This window comes from Battus philenor, unplaced genomic scaffold (assembly GCF_028537555.1).
Source record: "Battus philenor isolate CCGP_79_NKW_IND1 unplaced genomic scaffold, ilBatPhil1.0.hap1 SCAF_16, whole genome shotgun sequence".
Classification (NCBI taxonomy): Eukaryota; Metazoa; Arthropoda; class Insecta; order Lepidoptera; family Papilionidae; genus Battus; species Battus philenor.
Genome location: NW_027181678.1, coordinates 3,046,596 through 3,070,421, shown reverse-complemented (window position 1 = coordinate 3,070,421; position 23,826 = coordinate 3,046,596). Strand labels below are relative to the sequence as shown.

At 31.7% G+C, this 23,826-nt stretch overlaps 1 protein-coding gene across 2 annotated transcripts in view; it reads right to left on the bottom strand.

The window, feature by feature from the left end:
* Positions 1–6,652: 6,652 nt before the first annotated feature.
* The window catches only part of LOC137919126 (F-box only protein 32), a 42,000-nt gene continuing 24,826 nt past the window's right edge, over positions 6,653–23,826 (bottom strand). For both annotated transcript variants that reach the window (XM_068762093.1, XM_068762094.1), the window contains 7 exons: positions 14,410–14,503; positions 12,265–12,454; positions 11,202–11,383; positions 10,563–10,655; positions 9,938–10,098; positions 9,324–9,432; positions 6,653–8,195 (listed from right to left, as the gene is read on the bottom strand). In XM_068762093.1, the coding sequence (XP_068618194.1) occupies positions 8,100–8,195; positions 9,324–9,432; positions 9,938–10,098; positions 10,563–10,655; positions 11,202–11,383; positions 12,265–12,454; positions 14,410–14,503 (925 nt within the window). In that variant the 3' untranslated portion in view covers positions 6,653–8,099. The remainder of the gene's footprint in view (positions 8,196–9,323; positions 9,433–9,937; positions 10,099–10,562; positions 10,656–11,201; positions 11,384–12,264; positions 12,455–14,409; positions 14,504–23,826) is intronic.

Here is a 23,826-nt window from a genome sequence, read left to right as displayed (position 1 = left end):
AATATTAACCTTACATCTTCACCTAACTTTCTTACCTATTTATGTAATATATATATTTACGTGTATATTTCTTACATACATTTTGTGACTGTCGTACATCCGGTAAAAACAGGTGTATCAGAATTTTTAATTGTTATTACATTGCACCATTTTAATGCATCTGATCCTGGTGTTCTTTTCTAAATAAATAAATACCTCCTCCGTCCTTTATAAATAAAGGTATATATCGTATATTTTGTGTTTAGTTTTAATGTATCATGATTTTATAGCAGATCCGTTTCGAATTATAGCATTTTCGGACAATAAACTCGCGCTACCCAAGCGCTTATTTCCAGTCGGCTGCTATTGACATTTGACGATCATATCTCGGCAGAAATAGAATTTTACGTATCAATAAACTATTAACTACCGTTGTCAAATTTCGCTTACCTCGAATAGGTAATAATTTTAAAATATTACACACTAAAAACTCTTTTCTTATGTTCTTTTAATGTTTTTTTTTTTTTTGTTATTGTCAGGCCTTCAATCGGCAGAGACCTTGCAACATCGTGTTATGTTAGTTTTAGGTGTTAATTCAGGTTATCTTTTTATTTACATTTTACTTATCATTAATTGCTTAACTTCTTTTTTATTTCTTTTGCTACCATAGACGTTACTTTTTTCGTTCTAATTCAAGTTATGGTCAATTTATTTCAAACGGTAATGTACATATACATGATAAAGAAAATGTTAATAATTGTACTTTATTACCGTGTATTTTGTGCATAGCTAAATATCAATCAACTTGAACAGAATTCACGTAACATGAAAGGTGTGCTGAAAGCATGGAGAGTTGGCTGTCACGTTGTATTCTTCATTTTCATAGCAAGGAAATATTTTGTGAAAACTTTATTCATCGTACGTTACAATATTTCGGAGAATGCTTTCTTGCAATGCTTACAGCAAACTTAAAAAGGATAGATATCATAGTACATAAAGAGATCAGCAGAATGTAGCAAAATGTAGAAGAAACGTCGTCAAATTTACGTGTGATCTAAAGCACGATAATCATTTATTCGGAACTTCTTTGTATTGTAATACTATAGCAGAATAAACCTGTTTATAATTATCGAAGCGCTGCACGTGAACACAATCATTACTGCCTTACGTAATAAGCACATAAGGCAGTACATAAGAGTTTATGTAGTGTGGATCTACAGTAACTGGTACTTCAGTGAGCTCTTTTAATTTCATCTGACTCGGAAGTTTTACACCCACTTTATTAACGTCAACATTTTGATACTCATTTAATAGGTTACAACATTAGTATTCTCTTAAAATTAAAGTTTTAGTGAACGATATTTTAACTGAATGCTTTAAATTCTCTTTTCAACCTTTACAAAATTGCCCTTTTGATCTTCGAAAGACATTTTTATTACCGTTTAATCCCAAAGGAGGAGTAACGCAGTACTAGACAAATATGAGTTATTCGAATGCAGGGTCTATGCTCAAGCTCGTCATAATATTGCTAACTCTATTTATTTGGTAAAAAGAACTAGACAGATCTTAGAAGCATACATGTCTGTACCTGATTGATTTGCCTCAATTACTCGCCTTCAAACTTTCTACTACTTTGTGACCCTGGACATGGCTAAAGGCTTTCATAGGTTACTTAAAAACCTGCAAATAGTTTCTAGAGCTATATAGCTATATAGCCGGTCATAAACTCGACCATGAATCTCTTATGTTGGTTGAAAAGAAATCAAAAACTGTTTTTTATCTTTATCAGTTCTATCTTTTGTCCAACTTTGTTTACAGTAATGTATCATGCATCCTCTACCACCAACTCATTGTGATAAAATCTTTGAAGAGTAATATTTCCTTTTCAGTCTCCCTTCACGTGTGATAACTGACTAGACTGTTGATCCACTGATCAACAGTCTAGTCAGTAGGCTTCACTAAGCCTGTATAATTTGATGCCGCTGTTTATCAGAGAAAGCTCTATAATTTGATGCCGCTTTTTATCAGTCAAGTCTCTAAAATTAGATGCATCTGTTTATCAGTAAAGCCTCTAAAATTAAATGCATCTGTTCATCAGTGAAGCCTCTATAATAACATACCGCTGTTGATCAGTGAAGTCTTCATAAACTGATGCCGTTGTATAACAGTGAAGCCTCCACAGTGCGAAGCCGCTATAATACGATGCTGCTGTAACACAGTGATGGCTCTAATAATGAAAAGCCAATATAATGTGACGCCGCTCCAAGACAATGAAGCCTCTATAATGAGAAGCCATTATACTGTGATGCCAGTTTTGATCAGTGACTGTAGGGTCTTTCTGGATCATACCGAGCTATGATACCAGATTATTGGGTTCAGTTGTAACCGAGAGCATAAAATAACTACCTGATTCAATTTATCATTACAAATTATCTTCATGAGGATATGTGGGGCCAAGTATGGCAGTGTCCGTACTGTGTAGTTTCGGCCAGCACCGATAGATGGCGCTCGTAACTTCCCGCATTACCGTATAAAACGGGCACTGCACGATAGAATTTACAAAGACACGACAACGGCACGACATATATATACACACACGAGATGAACAGACTACTTGTTAAGATTGTTGAAAGGCGCTGGATGCAGCTGCCTTTCAACTGGTCTTATTGAAAACCTATGAAGAGGCCTATGTTCAGTAGGCGTCTTGCGACTGTGATGATGATGATAAAACAAGTAAGTATTCTAGCAACAAGGAGTCAAGTCAATGGATATTTCTTATTATTATATTGAATTGAGAAGTAATATCCCGTCTTACAGAAAAATGTATTTTATTTAGCATATAGCAAATACACGCTAATATTCAAAGCTTTATTATGTTGCCTGTCAACGGCAAAGAACGTTATTACATTAAAAAAATAATTTGTTCTCTTATTGTTTCCATTTTCAAATTTATCTGATTCGACGAAATTTCTTGGTAGGTGAATAAGGCTTAATATTAAAAAAAGGAATTCCGTTTTTAGTAGAAACACAGTCGCTTTTATATTTTTAATTTTTTTTTTTGGTTACCGGTACATGGCGAATTGCAAAAATGGTTTTAGGATGCAATCAAGTAAAGTAATGTTTTCTATTCGTTCATTTGTTTGTTAATTGGGCCAATTAATTTAATTCTTATTTAACAATTATTAATTATCAGAAAACTTAGTGCTGTTATTACAATCTCCTTTATTGTCTATTTTTTATTTTCTCGTTTAAATACATTAAACGTGAAATGCTTTTACAATTTATAACAAACAACAATATTATTTTTCTGATGTCTCTAGAGATCAATGTGACCGAGTTGTATAATAATATTTATTCCGTTTAACCAAGAGAAAAACTTCTGACAGTAAAAGAATTCCGTGAGGACCTCAAATAACTCCAAGTTCTGCAATTAAATCCAGTAAACTTTTTATCTCTATATCAGTGTTTAGAATTATGATAATAATTTTATTTCTTCATTAACTCTTTACTTTATAGAGTCAACGCGCAGCAATGAGGTTTTATATCTTTCATTTATTTTTTAAAATATAAAACTTTTTTCTGTTACAAATTAAAAATCTACCACTAATTATTATCTATTGATATTATTACCGCATGTGTATAAGTAGACATGTAAATTTGATATTTATGTTGTAATGAACAATGTGTATTCGTGTTAGGCATTCATTGCCAACATTTTAGGACATACAAGACTCCCTCATAGATTTAGAGACTAAAAGGACTGGTAGGAAGCTGTCTGCCTCCAGCGTCTTCCAACGACCTTAACAAAGTGACCTATCAGCCTTTTGGGTGCATGTCCTTCGTGTTTTCCAGCCCCTGGTTTCCATTTCAAAAGCTTAAAGCGCCAGCGAACAAATGTAGAAGTAACAATATACTTTAATAATCAATTTATTGTTATTTTGCTAATTATGTATTATTCCATACTCTACGAATTCTATAGGCGTCTTTTTATGACTTTTACATGCAACTTGAGTTTTGAAAAATAACAACATCTCTTATTCACCGCGCTCTTTCATCTAATCAAATACATTACATTTCAATGTAAAATGTTTACGTTAAATATTTATATAAAAATATAAGATTTCGGAAGACAGTTAAAATCACGAATAATGGAAATTATATTAGTTTTCGACTGTATTACAAACATTACGTAATGTCAAATTAAGACAGATGCCCTACAAACTTCTCATCAAGACAAACAAAGATGTCCTTTATAGTTCCATTAATTTATGTTTACATAGAAATCTAAATTTGTCTGTTTGACATTTCATGTCTATTTCAGGAGTAAATGTTCCGATCTAATGATAAGTATATATGTAATACTATATGTAAAAAAAATTGAAATTTGACAAGAAAAATTTTATGTTTATTCAGTCCGTATCCCTCAGCCATAAGCACCTATGCCTTTATTTGTTTGAAAATACAGTAATTATTACTATCTTTAGCTTTGTTCGCTCATTTTTTGTCTTCTTCAAAAAGTAAATTAATGCTTAAGTTACTCCAGTCCCTTCTTAGGCTAGCTCAGTAACGTTAATGTTATTTCACTAACGTTTTATTAACAATTGTTTGAAAACTACAAATAAATATATAAACTATTTAAAAAAGAAATTATGTGAGGTAGTGCAATGCAAGTCAGATATAAGCTTTTTTAAAGTAAAGAAAAAAATGACTTTATCATATAACATTTAAATGTTAAAAAAATTTATCTATGGGTACAATTTATATTATTTTATTTTAGGGCATTGTTAAGATACCAATAAAAAATAAGTATTAGTTTCTCTCACATTATATACTAACCTTAAAGCTTAAGCAACAGATCAAGGACACTAAACATAATTAAATGCCGCCATGTTTTGTAAAAGTTGGCTTATTTTTTAGTATCTGTATATTCTGAATAACCTTAAACACAATGACATCTGTCAGCTGTCAGGTAAGCTGAATTTTAGGAATAGTAAAACAAATTTATTAAGTGCATTTATAGTAATGTTTTAAACATTATTCCAAACGTTTTTGTACAAATGGATTCCGCATCTCAATTCTTACCTAATATAACTGACGTGGAATGGAAACTGGAGGTGTTAACAAATACTCCCGGTATTGGTTCCGACAAATTGCTTTATACTGTGATTTTAAAGACTGATGGGGAAGATGTTAAGTTTACCTGCAACACGCAACAACTGCAAGATTTAGTGTATAAACTTAAAGACCTGGTGCGGCATTGTGAAACAGTTAAAAATGAACTGACGTGATTATTTACGTGAAAGTTGTTATTGATAAGTTTTACCATACTTGAGATTTGTGATGTAAATCATCATAAACCTGCTTCAAACATCAAAGATTCTTACGTAAAATATGGGATACATACATATATTATTACAAATTTTGACGTTTTACGTGGATTTACACTGAGATAGTGGTGCCATTAAATGTTTCCTAATTAGAGAAGAAAGTTAATATTCAACTAGATAGATTAATTCAGGGGCCTGGTGATAAACATTGACTAATATTTTCAATGAAAATTATTGCTGCCAATCAATTTTCAGTTCTTTGGGGCATCCTTAAAATAGTTAAATCAATATTTATGACAAACCTTGCTAAAGTCCCTTGCGCCTAATCCATTTATGGAGTGCTTGTCCAGGAAACCAGAGCTCATTACCAGTAAATAAGTTTAGACATGGCACCCATAACCACTTGAATCCCTTGATACTTTACTGATGAGGAGAATATTGACTTGACACATTTGTAAAAATGGTGAACATAAATGGTAAAACAATATGAACAATAAAATTATGTTGCAAAATGTGCTGAACAAATCACTTAAGTTTCTATAGTGAAGATCATGGACCAGCAAGTGCAGTATAAGATGTCCATTGACAAATTATCATGTTAAAGTTGTTGAAAGATGCTGCCCTGACTGATGCTGATATTGCTTACCCAATTGGAAATTTATAGGGAAGGGTATGATGTCCATTATTTAAGATCTTGTGGCTGTTATTATGAAGATTAATATCCTTTTACAGTGTAATAAATATATTATATGTAAAAATGAATTATGTAAACCCAGTAAGGAGTTATTCATTTTGGCATGGATGTCTGTAAAAAAGATTTAGAAATAAAAACCATTCATATTCAAAATAACTTTATTTTTAAAAAATACATTTATAAATACCATGAACATAGTTTAAAAAAACAATTCCATTGCACGAAAAAAAAAAACACATCACAGATAACTAATATTAAAGAATAATTGTAAGAAAGCTGCATTTTATTTATAATACCCTTATAATCATGTTAGCATCTCAGGACTATCAAACACTTAAAATATAGTGACAGATTCATCTTATAATATCACAATATCAACAATTATGAATGAAGAACTATTTTTATTCAAACAATTTATCAGACTTAGATGTACAGTCTATTTTAAAACTGGACAGCAAATTTTTTTTCATGATAACCTATTTGAGTGTTTTAGGCCAAATTAATCAATGAAAGCATGCCTTAAAAATAATTAAAAATTTTTAATTTCAGTTGCTATTAGAATCACTATTTCGTAATTTAAAACATAATTTACAATTAAACATTTCATTAAGCAGAAGCGAAGCTTTTAGAGAAAATTATGTTCAAATATGTCTTTAAAATATTAAATAGTCATTCCTTAGTATGAAAACACTCTACCATATGTTTTATACTTTTTAATAACACCTATGAACTACAACTATTTTTGTCTACATTGTTACAAATATATAATATTTTAATTTGAAATGAAAATAGAGTCAACTTGTATATTTGGACATATTACCAATGTATTGAACTTAAAGGTAATATTGACTTTGTCTCTATCTTGAGAAGCGGGGTGTCCAGTAATTGCTAATATTGATTAACAATTTTTTTTTAAATTTGGAATCTTTTTTATCTTAAAACATGTGGCCATCTACAAATCTAGTTTTAAACTACAAAGAAATACTTTTTGGTACATTTACACTGGATTATTATTAATGTTTGATTAAAAAATATATACTGCATAATACAATAAAGATATTGAGTATAAGCAACAATCAATGTTCTTAAACATTTATAACAGTTGAAGATCTAATTCTATTAAATTTATTCAACAATTGATGTAATTTTTTTATTAATTTTAACATGGAATAAAGGCAATTTAAACTTTATTATTAAGCAAAGTTCTACTGGCAGTGAGTCCAATATAGTTTGGATCCAGTCTTATGTTGCATTTATAAATTTCAAACAAACTTCGATTTTTTCTCTCATTGAAGTATATGCAGTAATATGTTTATAAACACACACAAAAACAAATACAAATATAATAAAAATTTATCACATATTCTAGATCAGAATTCTTTTTAATTTTTCATACTTCCAATATTATGATTGGGGTTGAATTAAAAATATTTATTCATTAATCACTGTATAAATCATAAGTAAAAAATACAGTTATTAATGATTTAGTACGACACTGGTATTAGTTTTCAAACATAAAACGCGAGAAATATATCTAAGACATAAACATTTATAAGTCACTTATGCAAGACACTACGAAGTCAATTAAATTTTTTTCAAAGTAATTAAAGATTTCTTTACGTTAGCCAGGCGCAAAATTTGTAGTTAGTAGTCACAATTTATTTATTTTTCGGGGAAGGAGATCCCCTAAGGACTATCTGGGTGAAGGATTTTCGCCCGGCTAATGTAAAAGTACCTGAGTACTTGTCACATTAGTAAATTCAATTAACATTAACATTTAGAAACGCCATCTATAAAGTTTGATAACACTTGACTTATGTAACCTGTTCATTGTATTACCTGTTAATTTTTGTATTATTCTTTTGGCCAAATCTGTGGTATCCTACATTATTAATAAATGAAAAAATATTTTTCTTTATTTATTTCTCCAATCAAATTCTTAGCTGCCTGTATTTATGTTAAGAAACTTTCTACTTTTCCTACTCGATATGACCGTTATAAATACAGAATAAAGGTCATTATCGACTATACTACATAGTGAACTCTTTTGTTAACATAATAGAGTTTAATATCCGTAGGCCTTTCTTTGTTTATAGAAATTACAACGAGAAGAACTTTAAGAAGGCTGCTGGAGGCACGGGGTGAGGCGGGAGAGGTCCACCTGCCTCCTTCAATCGTTCGCGATACTCTGGACACTATAATCATAATTAATTTTAAATAACTTTTTTATATAAGTGTGACCAAAAGACCATATGACATTCCACATATTTATTTTCGTTGTGAAACCAATACCTGCTGTTACTTTATGATAAAATTTTTTTTTCAGTATTATGACTAGTAAGTAGTCTATATCTACCAAAACCGCTATACTGGGCTTTTGAAAAAAACGTTGAGGTGGGGGTCGATGAAAAAAGTACAGCGTTGACGACGGAGTAGTCGAACAGAGGGGCCCTAACTCCCCCTGTCTCGCTGTGCTCATACCTAAGGCGCGGTACAGCGATTTCGGTAAGCTATAACCAAATTTTCGTTGAATAAATTGCTCTGTGTGGTGACTTTACGTCGTAAAATATACTATGCATCAGAGTTTTAAATTTTACAAGGAAACATTATTAATTTGAAATGTGAAATTCATTTTATATAGAAGTTCTTAGATTTAAATACAAGGTTAAAATACAAATAAATTATAATTAATAGCCGTTAAGTTTGTTTAATATTGCAACTTGAACTGGTTCTCATCGAAGGCTTTCTTTTTAAGTAGAGTTATTTTATAAGAGGTGGTATAATTTTTATGAGTTAAAGGTAGTCGTCATTATCCTAAAAAGAGATTCCATGGAAAATACGAAATAGCCTTGTATTATTTTGAAAGCTGGAGTGTCGGGGAAGATGAAACTACCCCTGAGAAAAATAACTAAGGGTGCCAGTGCTCTATGTACTGATGATGACCACCGACGGGTAAACCCAATGTCCTTATCACCTTTCTAGAAGAGTCATCATCATTTCAACCATACGACGTCTGGTGCTAGATATGCAGAAAACTCCCAGCGCATTCTGATGACTTTAGAGTCGTCTGTCTATCTAATTGGAGGTCCTTACTTATGCTTACCGGTTACCTTAAGGTCTTAACGTCCATCTGAAGTGAAGGTAAGTTGTGAAATTTTTTACCGATGGTAAAATAAGTTTCCTTGACAAAGTAGGATTTATAAATAAGGAACAACAGAATGTTTTATTTTAATATTAAGTTCACGCACTTGCTACTTTAATACTAGATGTATTTTTTTTTACCTTTTGAGTAATGATTAATGGAATTTCGGATCACTCCTTACCTGGTCAGCTATACAGGGGTGTCCAAGAGAGCGCCAAAACAGACACTTGCAGTGGCGGCATAACGACAGAGTCTCCGCATATTGGGCTTCTTCACGCAGACCATATAATCTGGGAAACGATCAACTGATACTATACCACAGACGCGGAATATAGTGAAGTCCAAACATCAACTAATCGATGAACTAAATAACTCTGTTTCTTGTCGTCCAAAGCTTTGGAATAAACTTCAACTTCGGACTTTGGAAGATAGCTAACTGTTACATGTACAAAAAGAAGGTTTTAGAGCCGTAGGCTAAAGTATCGTCATAATTCTCTCTAAGAGCAAATTACATATATAGCATAATTATATGTTTATGTAATTTATGTATATATCGCCGCATTTTAATTTATTTATTAATATTAATATCTACACAAGAAGTATAGTATGTATATATAGCAAGTACTATATGTTAATATGATTAATTAACTTTTCTATAACATCTATACACCTGCTTAATTATATCCACACCACCTAGAGTTGACTGACTGTATATAAGATATTAAGTTCGTCATTATTCAAGTTGTAATAAATAACTATTTTATTATGTACTGTGAAGTTATAAAAGAATCTTACTTCCTGAGCTGATGGAACAGCTTTTTCCAGTCGACGTCTTTCTCCTCCTTCGTGAGGACGGTGTTGAGTTGCTGCTGGGTGAAGTGGAACATCACCAGCTCGCGCCATACGCGCTGCTCCGAGCATACAGACGCCATCACGCTCCACGCTGAAGATGCGGCCTGGTACGCACGATTTGTAACTTATAGATAGACGTCTATTGCAAGGCATACGCCTATTCCAAAGATATCTATGGAGGGATATACCATAATTGCCACACTTGGCAAACGGATTAGCGATCGCGGTGTGGTAATATGGCCCATCCTTTGGAAACTTGTGAGATGTGTTAATCTTATAAATTTTATGATGTGTAAATTATAAAAATTGCATCCCGGGAATCTAACCACTACCCAATATACATAGATTTTATGTAATATGCATTATATGTGAATAATAAGATGAATAAATAAATAAAAGAGAGGTCAATTCGATTCTAATATGCATCAAATTGAGATATGAAAATTTTCTCTTGGCGTAAACAAAATTGTGTTATTTAAATTGTAAAATAAAATAAAGAAATAAATTTATGAATTGGCGTATAAAGATAATTATGAAGAATTATAATATAATAAAAAAAATAGTTTACATCTAAATCCCTGTGGTCAGATATCCTCAGCATAATTTCTCTGATGCACTCCTCCGGTAGGTCGTGAAGTTTGGGCACAACCTCTGGTCCTGGCTGAAAGTATGAATTTAATAATATTTAGATGTTATGTAGACGAAGGTATATAGTACGTAGCCCAGTTGGAGCTAGGCAGGTCACATTGCTCGAGAAACTGATAGCCATTGTTGCTTTACGATCCTGAGTACCTGCTCAGGTTTAAGCTCAAGAAGAGGCCTATGTGCATCTGTGACCCGGAAGTCAACCAGACCGTGGTACATATCGCCGGCTGTCTTGTGTTTGAAGCACTCCGACTTGAACACAAGATTGACATCAGTAAAAAGTAGAAGAAAGTGTCGTCTTCTTCATGGTCGGCAACAAATATCGTCCTGCATTTCTGAGGTTCTGCAGAGAAGTGATGCAGCAGACCATTGCTCGGAATATGAGCAAGGATTGAAATAAAAAAGGAACAAATATTTACACCCGCGTAAATATTTGTGTGTGTGGGTCAAGAACAATAGCCCTTGCCCCAAACAAAGCAGGGGGAACAAGTACTAAATAAAAAAAAAAAAACATTCAGTGAATGTTGAAAAAAATCTTTCTTACTTCTGACAGGTTTTATACCTCGTGTATGTGTATGCCTTGAGCGATGCGAGTGATGCGAGCGATAGCTCGGTCGTGATGGCGCCAGAGGGCGCGCGAGCCGAGAGGGCGACCCCAGCAGGCGCGTCGCTCAGCCTCCCGCAGTCCGGAGAGCGCGACCACCAGCGCTCGCAATGCGTTCAAGTTATGCTTGGATGTCGCCACTGTGACCATGCGCATACGAGACGTTAGAGATCTCTTACAAACACTCAATGACAGTAAACAGATTTCTTAATATTACTCAAATATACAGGATGATTAGTAATAGCTTTAAAGACGTGAATATATAGCACATTTGTTGTTAATTAATGTATGAACAACACAACATATACAACCTATACAAAAATTAAGGATTTTTTTTTAACATTCTTTATTATACACGTAAGGATACATTTGAATAATTCCTCAATAATATACAAAAAAGTACAAAGAGCGGTCTTATTACACAAGGCAGTCTCTTAGTTTTTAAAAATATTAAATAACATAAGAAAAAGCATTTTCAAATTTCGTAATACTACATATTAAAATTAATCATTGTTTGCTGTCTGTCCTCCCTGGCTTTGTACTGCTAGCAATATTTGATATCGCATTCCAATATAAAAAATAAATCGATACAAACCCTTTCAAGGTTAACATTATGATCTTTAAATCGTGCGCTGGCAAATGAAATTTACCTTTGTATTAAATGATCACACCAGGTGTCTTCCGCACAACAATGGAGAAGTTCGCTTACAATAAGAACTGTTTATACATTGTAACAATCCTTGAGAGATTAAATATATATTCTGTTCCATTTAAGCATAACCGTATTTTAAAATATTTATATCTTCAAGTCTTATTTAAATTAAAACAATTTAAAAAACATAAGTAACTTTGTCATAACCTATTTCTATTCCGAGATACCATAATTAAGGCCAGGGCTGTGCACCTATAATTTAAATTTAAAACAGGTCAGGTTTAAGATCAGGGGATAAAGATATATACATATATATATGTAGTTTTCCAAATGCAGGACACCTGGAGTGAAGATGATATTTCAACGAACCGTGATCGGCGAGCTGTTCCAACATGGAGAGCAGTAGTTTCTGCGCGGCGCCAGGCAGGTGTGTAAGCCGCTGGCCACCCAATAACAGCTCCAATAGCGCGCAGATATAGTTGAATCGGCGCACATCTCGTACAGCAGACGAGAAGTCCAAACGGCGCACCGCCTCCGACAGACCGTTGAAGCCAGCGATCTAAAAAAAATCTTAATTACTATTTCGCTATATCTCTATATTTAAAATCATTTTTATCAAAATATCATTACTTATGTACATTATCATTATTTATTTCTCAACTTTTCTGACGGAAATAATTTACATTGTTAAAAGTATATTATTATTACTGATGATCGTTGTGCTATGAAGGCTATTCTGGTTATAAATGCGTACACAACAACAACAAGTACGTTTGTTAATGATCGTCTTTTTTATTATTATTTTAAAAGTGTATTTAGGTAAAATAGAAGAGTAGTGAACGAAATTTATAATACATAACATTAAATCAATCTGGAGTGTGACACTAGTTCTTCATTTTTGTCATAATTTAAGCACAAAAATGAAAGTTTTATTATTTTTATGTTGGGATAAGACCACCGGTAAGAGAAGATATAAAGAAATCATGCTACTTTGATCATCTTTACAAACAGCCATCACACTGTAATAAATCTTACGTGGTCATCATCCTCATTTCAGCTATAGGACGCCCCCTTGTTGTGAAAGGCCTCCCACCTTAAATTTCCAACACGACCAGTTTGAGAAAGTCGTCTGTCCACGTTGTGGGTTGACATCCCACACTATGTTTACCAGTATGTGGTCTGCACACCAGAATCTTACTGCCTCAGAGGGTATCTGTTCTGCGCGCTATACGTCCTATATTTTGCATGTTGGATTCTAGTTTAAATGTGTGTCCAACATGTACTGTAGAGGATAGAGATCCATTTTGCATAAAAATTTCTAGGTGCCTTGTAAATCTACCAACGCTTTTAGGAACCGGTTGGAGGTGTACGCAGTTTGTATAATTACTGACTATGTATATGTATATCTAAAATAGTGATAGAAAACGAGTGTTTTCTACATTAAAATTCTATTTAGGCTGACGTCGACGTCCCTCTTACTATTTGGTTCAAAAGAAAGTGCTAAATTTTCAAAGATATAACTATAAATTCCATAAAATTCATAGACAACGATAACAAATTAAGAGCTCTTTTGGTGTCTAAAGTCGTGTTTCCTCTTACGTGCGATCACTTTTCTCTGCGTTCTTTATTTTTTCATGTGGTCTAATCTTTCAACAATGTTGTATATAGTAAATTTTTAATGTTGTGTCACCTTTGAAGGAACACATAACAGAAACATTATATATACGGTAACTTTTAATGTAAATAAATAAATAAACATTTTGTTGTTACTCACGATCTACAAATAAAAACTAAAAAAGACTTATAAATATAAATGAAAACAAAAAGAGATTTATATTTGATCTAATATTGATACGAAAATAAAAATATACAATATATTACGTTATTAATTAAATTGGAAATATATTGAGTAAAGGCACATTACTATAGCGCCAAAGACATCACGTTACAAAGTAGATACGATCATGAATAATGTCGCATACATTCGCTTCTTTTGAATTCCACACAATATATGTAGAGAAAGGTTTGACATTGATTCAAGATCTTCTGCAGAACGCATTGAAAAGTTTGAAAATGATGTTACAATTTTAAAATTCGAACATGAAATTGAATATACAGAGTGATTGATTACAAGTGTAAATGTTTTAAAAGGTAAACTCTTAGCTTATTTATCTTTTAGCAAGCTTTTCACTCTGAAATATGTGACATAATTGCGACAACTACTACTACCAATAACTAATTTTAAAACACGATAATCCGAATTTCGTTATCGCTTTTTCTTACTATATTACCATAATGTTATATATTATTTCTAAAACCACTGATTTTTTGATGAAGTGTACCATACATTAATACATAGAAAATGCATAGAATCACTCATCTCAGCATTACACCTATAAGCAACCACTCTGTATATAATAATTGTAAAATCATAGTGATAAGTAACTTAAATAAATATTGTATAGGTGAGATCTAAAGACTAGAGACTCATTGACATTTTTTGGCTACATTTACCTCTCTGGTGCATTTGATTGTGATGTGGCAATGCGGTGGCACTCTAGCCACGGTGTCTGCTGTACTCTTGTCCCCTTCTTCTCCTTCTTGAATCCTGAAAATTTCGTAAGAGAATATGAGTGCAAGGATTTTTCGATTAATTTTTATACCTCTTACATTTTAACGCCTAGAGACTGCAAATATTTGTTATAATATTGCCTACTGTCCAAACAGTATTCAAATGCATATTTGATAGAGTTACAAAAATACAATCTTAACAGTAAAGCCCAAAAAACGATCATAAAAGAACTGTTAAAATGAAGGACCACTTTCCTAATTAAATTAAAACTTTTATAAAATAAAAGTATCTATTAAATTGTCAATAGGATATTTTTAAGTGTTAGTTTAATGAACTTCTTAAATTTATTACATTATAATTAATAAACATTACATTATCTTTTAATATTTTACACAGTTGTCTACAAAACACTAACTAATTTTACGAAGTCCACAAAAAGGTGTAAATGGCTTTGAACAGTACAGACTGTCAGTACATTTATTACTACGTAATATGCGATAATTTTTTATGCACACAAATAGTCGGTCGACAATAGCCGGTATAATTTACTTTTATTGTAGCAATTTAAACACAATAAAGAAAATTGCTTCAACCTTTTCTATGGGAGTGACCGATTACTTAGCTAGGGATTAAGGCGCGGCTTTCAGGGACGGAAAATATCAACAGATTGGCATTATGGTGCATTAAATGTAAATTTTCCATTTTTAAATTCTAATGGAAAAACTCTCGAATCGTTAACAAATAAAGTGACAAATTAAAAGACGCTGTCCTGTATCTGCTACAAATAATAAATTAGAACGTTTATAATAAATAAGAAAAATTAAAACACATTGTAATTCATAAATTTTAAACATCAACAAACATAAGAATTTTTATGCATTAATATTAAATATTTGTGAGTTTTGATTCTATGCAAAAAAAATTAAAACACCTGTAGTGTCCCTACATAAAGTCAATAAAATCGTATACAATATTTGACTATGATTTTTATCTTCTATGAACAATGTTCAATATAATGTATGAACGGAAATAAGTATGAAAAATAATGACAGAAAATAGTAGAATAAATGAAGACGATAGATAGATCATACGAAGAACGTTAGAAGAGGACAGAAATAAAAGTAAAAGAAAGTGGAAAAATCATTAAAGAATATTTATCCCTGTCTTACAACAATATAGGCAGTACGAGAATTCCTCAATAATGGGGACCATTGAAAAATATAATGTTTGTCTTAAATATTTGTAAGTAATTGTGTAAAATAACTGAAGTTAAAATTAAAAACATTCGTATATAACTGTACATAAATTTTATTTATTTATATTTTATTTTATTAATGTAAAATTATACGATATTTAGTTCTAAATGTTGTCAGTATCTTCTCCGTGATAGTGAAATAATAATAAAAAATTAAGTTAAAAATTATTTAGCAACACGAAATATGTTTTCCGTAAATAATGCCGCAGACACTATGGACGGTAAATTGAAGTGCCTTTTCTATTTGAGGGTGTCAATTGATGTGGGTTATTGATGGTCGCTCGTGTTGAAAATGAAACGATTATAAAATTCCGAAACATCGCTGGCAGCTAGCTGTAAAAAGCCCTTTTAGGTGCATATATATTTATATATACATTATGTGTCTTGGTTATACATGACCTAAATTTTTGTTAATGATCGAATAAATTGGTTTTATTAAAAAAAAAAATTATTTATTTATTTATTATGTATGAGAATAATTTATATTGGTCACTCGATCAAAGTCAAGAAATAAATGCCAAAAGAGCCTAGTATATACGATACAAAATAGTATGAAACTGATCTACCATATAATGGTATCAGCAATAAAATAAACATATTTCTTTACGAATCTCGAAGTAATGTCAAAAGGTTATTGACCTTTAGATCAATAGGAAACAATGGGTTCTATAGTATTTCTTTTTTATATCTCTCTACCATACCCGTACGATCGTTTGTTATTGGAATAAACTATAAAATTCTATTGGTTAGAAGAAAAATTAATGGCTCTTTAAGGACTGGAAGTGCATTGGTTGTTGGATAATCGAAGTTGGCGGAAAGCCAAGATGTCGTGGCGGCTCTTTTCGCTGACGCAACGATGTTTTCTGAACTGGGCCAATTCATTTTGAACCTAGTTATTTCCTATTTTGTTTTATTTAAAACCTTTATAATAAATAATCAATATTACTTTAGATAATTTATAATTATTTTTACGTAATAAATTGTGGCCGCCTGTGCCCACGGCTGGACATAGACTTCTTCTTAGATTTACAACAGGACCGGGTGTTAATGTCCTATATCCATGGACGACGAGAAACGATCTTAATTTTTATAGGTTGATTATGTTAAAATTTAATAATGCAATCTTTTTAAAACTAATAAGTTTCATACATAGTAATAATAAATATATGAATTTTTTTTAAATATTAGATATAATAGTAATATTAAATATGAATTACAATAATGTATTTATATTATCACCGCAATAAATTGAAAATGTTTATTAAACCAATAATTAGGAACTTGAAGTGTAAGAAAGTTGAGGAGGGGAGCTCAATTTGATTCTAGTTTCAATCAAATCGAGCATTCTTCTCATGATGTTCACAAGTCATCGCTGTAAATGATTGTAAATGGATAATAAAACTAATAAATGGATATAAAGTGGTAGTGGGTGAGGCACAAAAATTATGCAATTGACCGCCGTTGGAACGAAATATTATTGAGTTGCGACCAAAAACTGGCAGAAGAAGTGTAGGTAGAACTGCCACTAGATTGTCTGATGACATAGCCAAGGTGGCGGGGAGTCGTTGGATGCAGTTACTGCAAAGTCATCGTGGCGATATTTGGGGGAAGCCCATTCTTTCCAGAGGGCGTCTATTCGCTGATATAGTGAAGATAATATAGAATTTAGCAACAACACGCCTCAGACGTTTGACATTAAAGTAATGTAGCCTATATTTCACCTTTTAAATTCGCGGAATATTCGCAGTGAAAAATCTAGAAGCGTTTGTCGGAACTTTTTGTTAGATAACAAGCAGTACCCAGAGGTATAACTTGATTTATTACGTAAAGCGAAGTCTTGCGAAATATATATCATTCGCGTACGTTCAATTTATTTGCAGAACCTAAACCTGTGTTAGTTTAAATAGATTTAAACGTATCTTACTGAATTTATATTTATATACTTCAAAATGCCACTGGCTTTGTAATTTAGCTTTTAAGAGGAAATATATTAGAAATATTGGACATAATTTAACATACAATAGATTGCGCCTGTTTTTTTGTATTATTATTTGGAGCACTGTTTATTAATATTGTTGAGTTATTAAGTTTATTAATATTGTTATATTCATTATAGCTAGGACTATAGGCAATATAAAAGTGCGATATAGAAAATTAATGTGAATTAATAATAAATAATTATTAAGTTAAAAAATAAATAATTACGAATAATAAATGTAAAATCGTAGAACCCTGTATGAAAAGGAATGAGAGATATTGTGAAGAGAAAGAAAATTGTGAAAGAATTAAAGACATAGAGAAGGACGAAAACTGAGTAAATTTATTACCATAGAAATATTGTGTAAATAAGGACCTTGTTTATCCATAGTAAAGGTTGAAATCCACCCATGGTAGGGGTTGAAAAAGAGGCTCTAAAAATGACTCCTAGAAAAAGAAAAAAATAGGCAAACATATTTTATTAACTTACGTTACGTATTGCTGTTTGTATGCCTATTTCAATTAAATAAAAAATACTTATGCCGTGCAGTGTGCCGTATATTAGAAGATGTGGTGATGACGATGACGAAAAAAGACATGTTAGATTAAAAGCCTTTAATATTGACTCTAGATATTAACAAAGTGTTCACATATCAAATCAATAAAAATGCATTCTTCTTTTGAAAACCGTTTTAATTCTCTTTCCGTATACGAAAAATTTGTGAAAGCACTCACTTCGTTAATTACTGAAATTCTACCCTTGACATATTTCCAGATTTCGAGATAAATTGAAAGCTCTGGTGCAGTAAGGTCTAATCGTATTGACCTTGCGCCACTGCGGCTGATAAGGGTGTGATTACACTCTTCTGCGTCGTGAATGCTCATTACTGACTATTGTCGGATATACAGGATGATTGTGTATTGATGTAAAAGTTTTAAAATAATATAATAATAAAATATCATAATTTTAGTTATATAATAAACAGTGTATAATTTTCTTTAGTTTTATTACAATGACAAAATAAGCATTATGTATCACCTGTGTAATGTGATCAATATGAAATGACTTTCATCTTTTGAAACGCGACGGGCAGTATCAAGTCTACAAGGACAGAGAGTAAACAATTTTTTATTATAAGTTAATTTTCACAAGTAATAATCAAATTTTGAAAAAGCTTTTTCTTACTATATTATCATTACGTCACTTTTTTATTTTTGAGATCTTTGATTTTTGGATAGAGTGAACCGATGTGCATCAATTGCAGCAAATGTATATATATAATATATACTTATTCTATTAAAGGTTTTTGGCGTACAACCTATCATTCTGTACACAAGTATTTGTTGTTTTGGAACAAACCTTTTGTTGTTTTGGAACAAAATAGATCGATCGTTAGTATAAGAAAACTTATTTTCACTAGTAATATGATGTATTGTATATTTTTCCAAGCAGAAGGTTTATATGCTATCCTCAATGCGGTAAACTGTGATCAGAATGAACTGCGACCTATTAACTCTTATACCGATATCGACGGAGTGATTAGTTATGGGAGCTAAAAGCGCATTTTCTATCAAATAATGTATGATATACTTTATAAATCAATGGTTCCAGAAATAATAATGGAATAAAAACGTAGTAAGCAAAAGCGTTTTCAAAATTCGGATTAATACATATTACAATTAATTATTTTCAACTCCGACTAGCTTGAGAAAGTCTGGTGATAGATCAACATGGTCTCGAATATGTTAGCACCATGAGAATTGCAAGGGTAGCTTAAAGAACGCATACCACGGGACGAAATATCCAGCACTTTGTGAGGATCTGTGGGCTTTCCTTATGGAAATAACGAAGTCCCACAGCAGGAGAGCAATCACCAAGTGACTAAAAATCTTAAAATTTGTGTAATAATTTTATAAAAGGCAGTTTTATTTTTCTTAAATGGCAACATTACGCGACCCTGTCACTCTTTTGTGACAACTTCCAGTAAAATAATTGAGGATGGTGGGGTTGAAACAGCGTTTTGATTATTGAGTCGGGAGCTCGGTCACTCGTTCAAAAAAGTATTTACTGTGCTGTGATTTGGAGTTTTTCTGATATTTTTCGAAGTGCGATACAAAAATCCAGAAGTATGTACGCCCTCAAAATTTTAAATATTAAAAAAAAGGAGGAATCTCGAGTTAAAATTACATTAAAATTCAAAGTAACTATAACGCTTGTTAAAAATTATTGTTATTTAATTTCGATGGTGCAAAAATAAAACTACCTTTCATAAAATTAATACAATTTTAAATATTTAATACAACTATCACTAAAATAACTTATAATTAAATAATAACGACATCCATTTAATAAAAATAGCTTCGCCGTTTTGATATCTTTTCATGTAATAATTAAATATGGTGTTGCTGAAAACGTATTTAAAAAACTCTATTTAAATCTCGATTAAAATTATTATCGACCCGAACGTTCAATAGAGTATTGAAATAAAAGAAAATGTAAAATACAAAACTCTTATTCCGTTTTGTTTTTTTTTTTTCAGTTATGCCATTCCATGGGCAAACGTAAGTAGGTCATACAGCATTTCAATACGCTTTTTTATATTTTAATCTGTCAAGCTCTCAATGTTACATGTAGTTCTGGTTAAAATAGTACATACATGATAATTATTAAAAGATAGAAGTTGCCATTGTACATGTGATTTAAATGGTAATAATGAGGATCATGGGTAATTAATTTTATAATATTGCTGTTTTGTTCTTGATAAAACAAAATTATATATAAATTATAAATAAAAATATATCATTACTTATATACACTTACAGTGTGTTCCGACATTTTATTAAAAGCATCTTGTTAGTTTTGTTTGAACTAGTTACCGCAGGTGTTTAACAAGAATAAAAATTAATAAAGGTAATATATTTAAAAAAAATCTAAACTGCTCTTTGCTTCATATATTTCATCTCCAGGTTGTCTGTTAGAGATCGCCTCGAGACTGTTGTACCTCTATTTAATAATATTTTTGCAGGTAGTGAAATTTCCTAAATCCAACATTTCTTTTTTTAAAAGTTAACAATGACATAAAGAGCTTTTTCTATCGATTTGGGGACTCTCTGTGAGTCTGTGTTAGTACTCTAGTGAGAAGCGATTCCCCCGGAGCCTAACCCAGAACTGAGCCTATGACCATCTGATGTCTCTCACATACTTTAGTTGAATGTCTTAGAAGGGACAACAGATGTTTACAATGTTTTTCATACAGCTTACTTCGCAAAGTAAAATCTAGGAAATTGTGATAACTTCTTGCCTAGTTTGCGCATTATTCAATAATACGCAGTCTGCTGGTTTTATAACTAGGTATTTAATGTATTTTTGAGTACAATAAACAGGAAATATATTATAATATTCAGTGTTATTTGCATTTTTAGGAGTTGGAAGAGATTGCCTTCCCTATCCTAAATTAAATGAATGTCTATTGTAATCAATACCGCATGTTTGTTCCATATGGAACGAGATTACGGAATGCTTGTATTTGTTACATGGCTATTTATACAACTACGGGAATATCATGGAAAGTTCCCACAGTCGCATCGTATAAGTTATCCTATTGTATGTTAGCAGTTGCTCGAATTCCGTCATTATTCAACAACAAGATTATTATCATGCAGGACGGAACCCACGGGTTAGCAAGCATCCGATAAAATATCAAGGTCCAAGTGGCAGTTATACAACTATTGTAGGTGCCAATTCGTTCGATGCCTTTTTGTCATCGTGAAGTTGAATCACTTACTAAACAATTCAGAAGTGACCAAAACAGTAGAAAATCTGAAGGTTAGAGCTATATGGCGTATGAATTACTGCTTTCCAGTCAAACTATCTTAATTATTCCCGAGTGGTGATAAATGTGTGCGGTATTAAATTGAACATATTAATAATTAATTACGGTTTTTCGGATGTTGCGATCATGTCGCTTATTAAAACAATGTACGTAATTAAGAACAAATTGTTTTTATGCCCTAATATAAAAAGCAGAGTACTATAGTGAATTAAATCGTTTACTATTTAATCAATTCTTACAACATGTAATTATTAAAAAAACAGCAAAACTTTTCATCTAAACATTCTGTTATTGAAAAGAAAATAAATATTTTAAAATTCAAAGATTCATTTTTGATATTGTACTTATGTGTAATATTAATCTTAATAAAATTTAAAAAACAACATAATAATGTTATAACAATTTTTTTAAAAATTGTAGCATATTTAGTAATAATTTAAATCAAATAACTCCAGCTTCATATTTAAGTTGCTATGTAATAAGTGTTCTTTTTGCCCATTAGCAAACATTTTCCTATCTGTATATAATATACTAATATTGTCTTCATGTAAAATTCGTGCGGCGGGGGAATATGTTTTGGCTAAACAAAACCCCGTGAATATAGGTCAGCTCGAAAAACGTGCGGACGATGTGGTCACCCAATCGAAAAATGAAATTGAAATTTTGATCGAAAAACTTGAATTCGCTTTCTTTATTCTGAAACGGTGTAATGGAATTTACACTTATAATTTATATAAAAAATAGACTTGAAAATAAATATTAAAATTATTTATACAAATCTCAATAAAAGTGTATCGCCAAATAAGTAAAGAAAGAATTTAGGATATACACCATAATCGTCATGCTTGACACGATCGCAGTGTGGTGGTGATGGTACGCAGAGGATGCTACTGTCCATCTTCTGGAAACTTTTTGCTATTGCTCGGTAATCCTATACACTTAATGTATAAAGTGTGAAGTATTTAACATTGTATTCTGGGAATAAAACCCGCGGCCTCCGATCGTAAGTCTCAGTTCTCTACCGTTGAGCTACTACTGCTTTATAGATATGCATAAATACAATTTTAGTTTAGTTATTTTATTTTCTTTGTCTTTTTTATACAAACTATAACAAGAGCCTACAGTTAAATATCCGAAGAACGGAAACTTTACCCAGCAGACATCGGAAGTGTATCTGGAAGGTAATGCCGGCCTTCCTGTTTAGAAGCACTAATTATTTTAGCGATCGTCGACGGAAATCAGTTTATGTCTAATAATTAACAACTTGGAAATATGTTAGAAAGTCGAGAAAGTCGGATGTTTGATACATGCAATTTACTTAACGCTTTCCACTCTTAATTTAAGATAAAGACAGGTATAATTAGTAATATGTTACATCAATATATGTAAGAAAAGGATTAATCGAAAAGTCACCGATCTAAAAGATGATTGGTTATAGATGTAAAAGCTTTATAGCTATATATATTATAAAGCTTAACAAATATGCATCTTTTCTTCTCAAATCACCCTGTATAAAGCGACTCTCTGAAGTGTATTAAATTATTTTCTCAGACATACATTAATTGACAGCAAATGAGCCTTTTAAAGCTTTTCATATAACCAATCACCCTGTATAACATGACTTAATTTACGTATAGATGGAGATATCTGCAATATTTATTTACAGTTACAAAATAATATCGTTGTCGTTGTTTAGAACCTATAGACGCCTACCAGAAGACAGACATTCCCCAGAGATATCTATGGGGGATGTACCATAACAGTCAAGTTTGGGAGGCGATTTGGCGATCGCAGTGTGGTATTATGGTGCCCAGGGGATGCTGCTGTCGATCCTTTGGAAACTTGTTTGTAAGCAATCCTATATATGCACGTGTGAATTATATATGAAAGTATTTTGGGAATCAAACCTTCGATCTACGATCGCAAGAGGACTACCCTCTATCACTGGACTATTTTAGTGTTACTAGGTACTGGATGGAATATTGTAATCAAATGTAACGTATATCATAAAATCAAGGACTGTGAGTATTATTATTATAAGCGAATATATAAGAATTACATGTACAATAATTTCGAAACAAAATTATTACAATATAAATCTAGTTAAAATCACTCCAGGGTGCCCAAAGGTCGCGCTGTTCTGAGACAAACAAAATGTAAAATTATTTTCCCACGCCGGCGAAGTCGGCTCATAAAGTAAAGAGGTCAAAAATTATTTAGATTCTTATAGACTTGAAGGTTGCTAGAATTACTTCAGCAACTTCTTTTAGAAAAAAAAAAAGCGTAAACGCTTT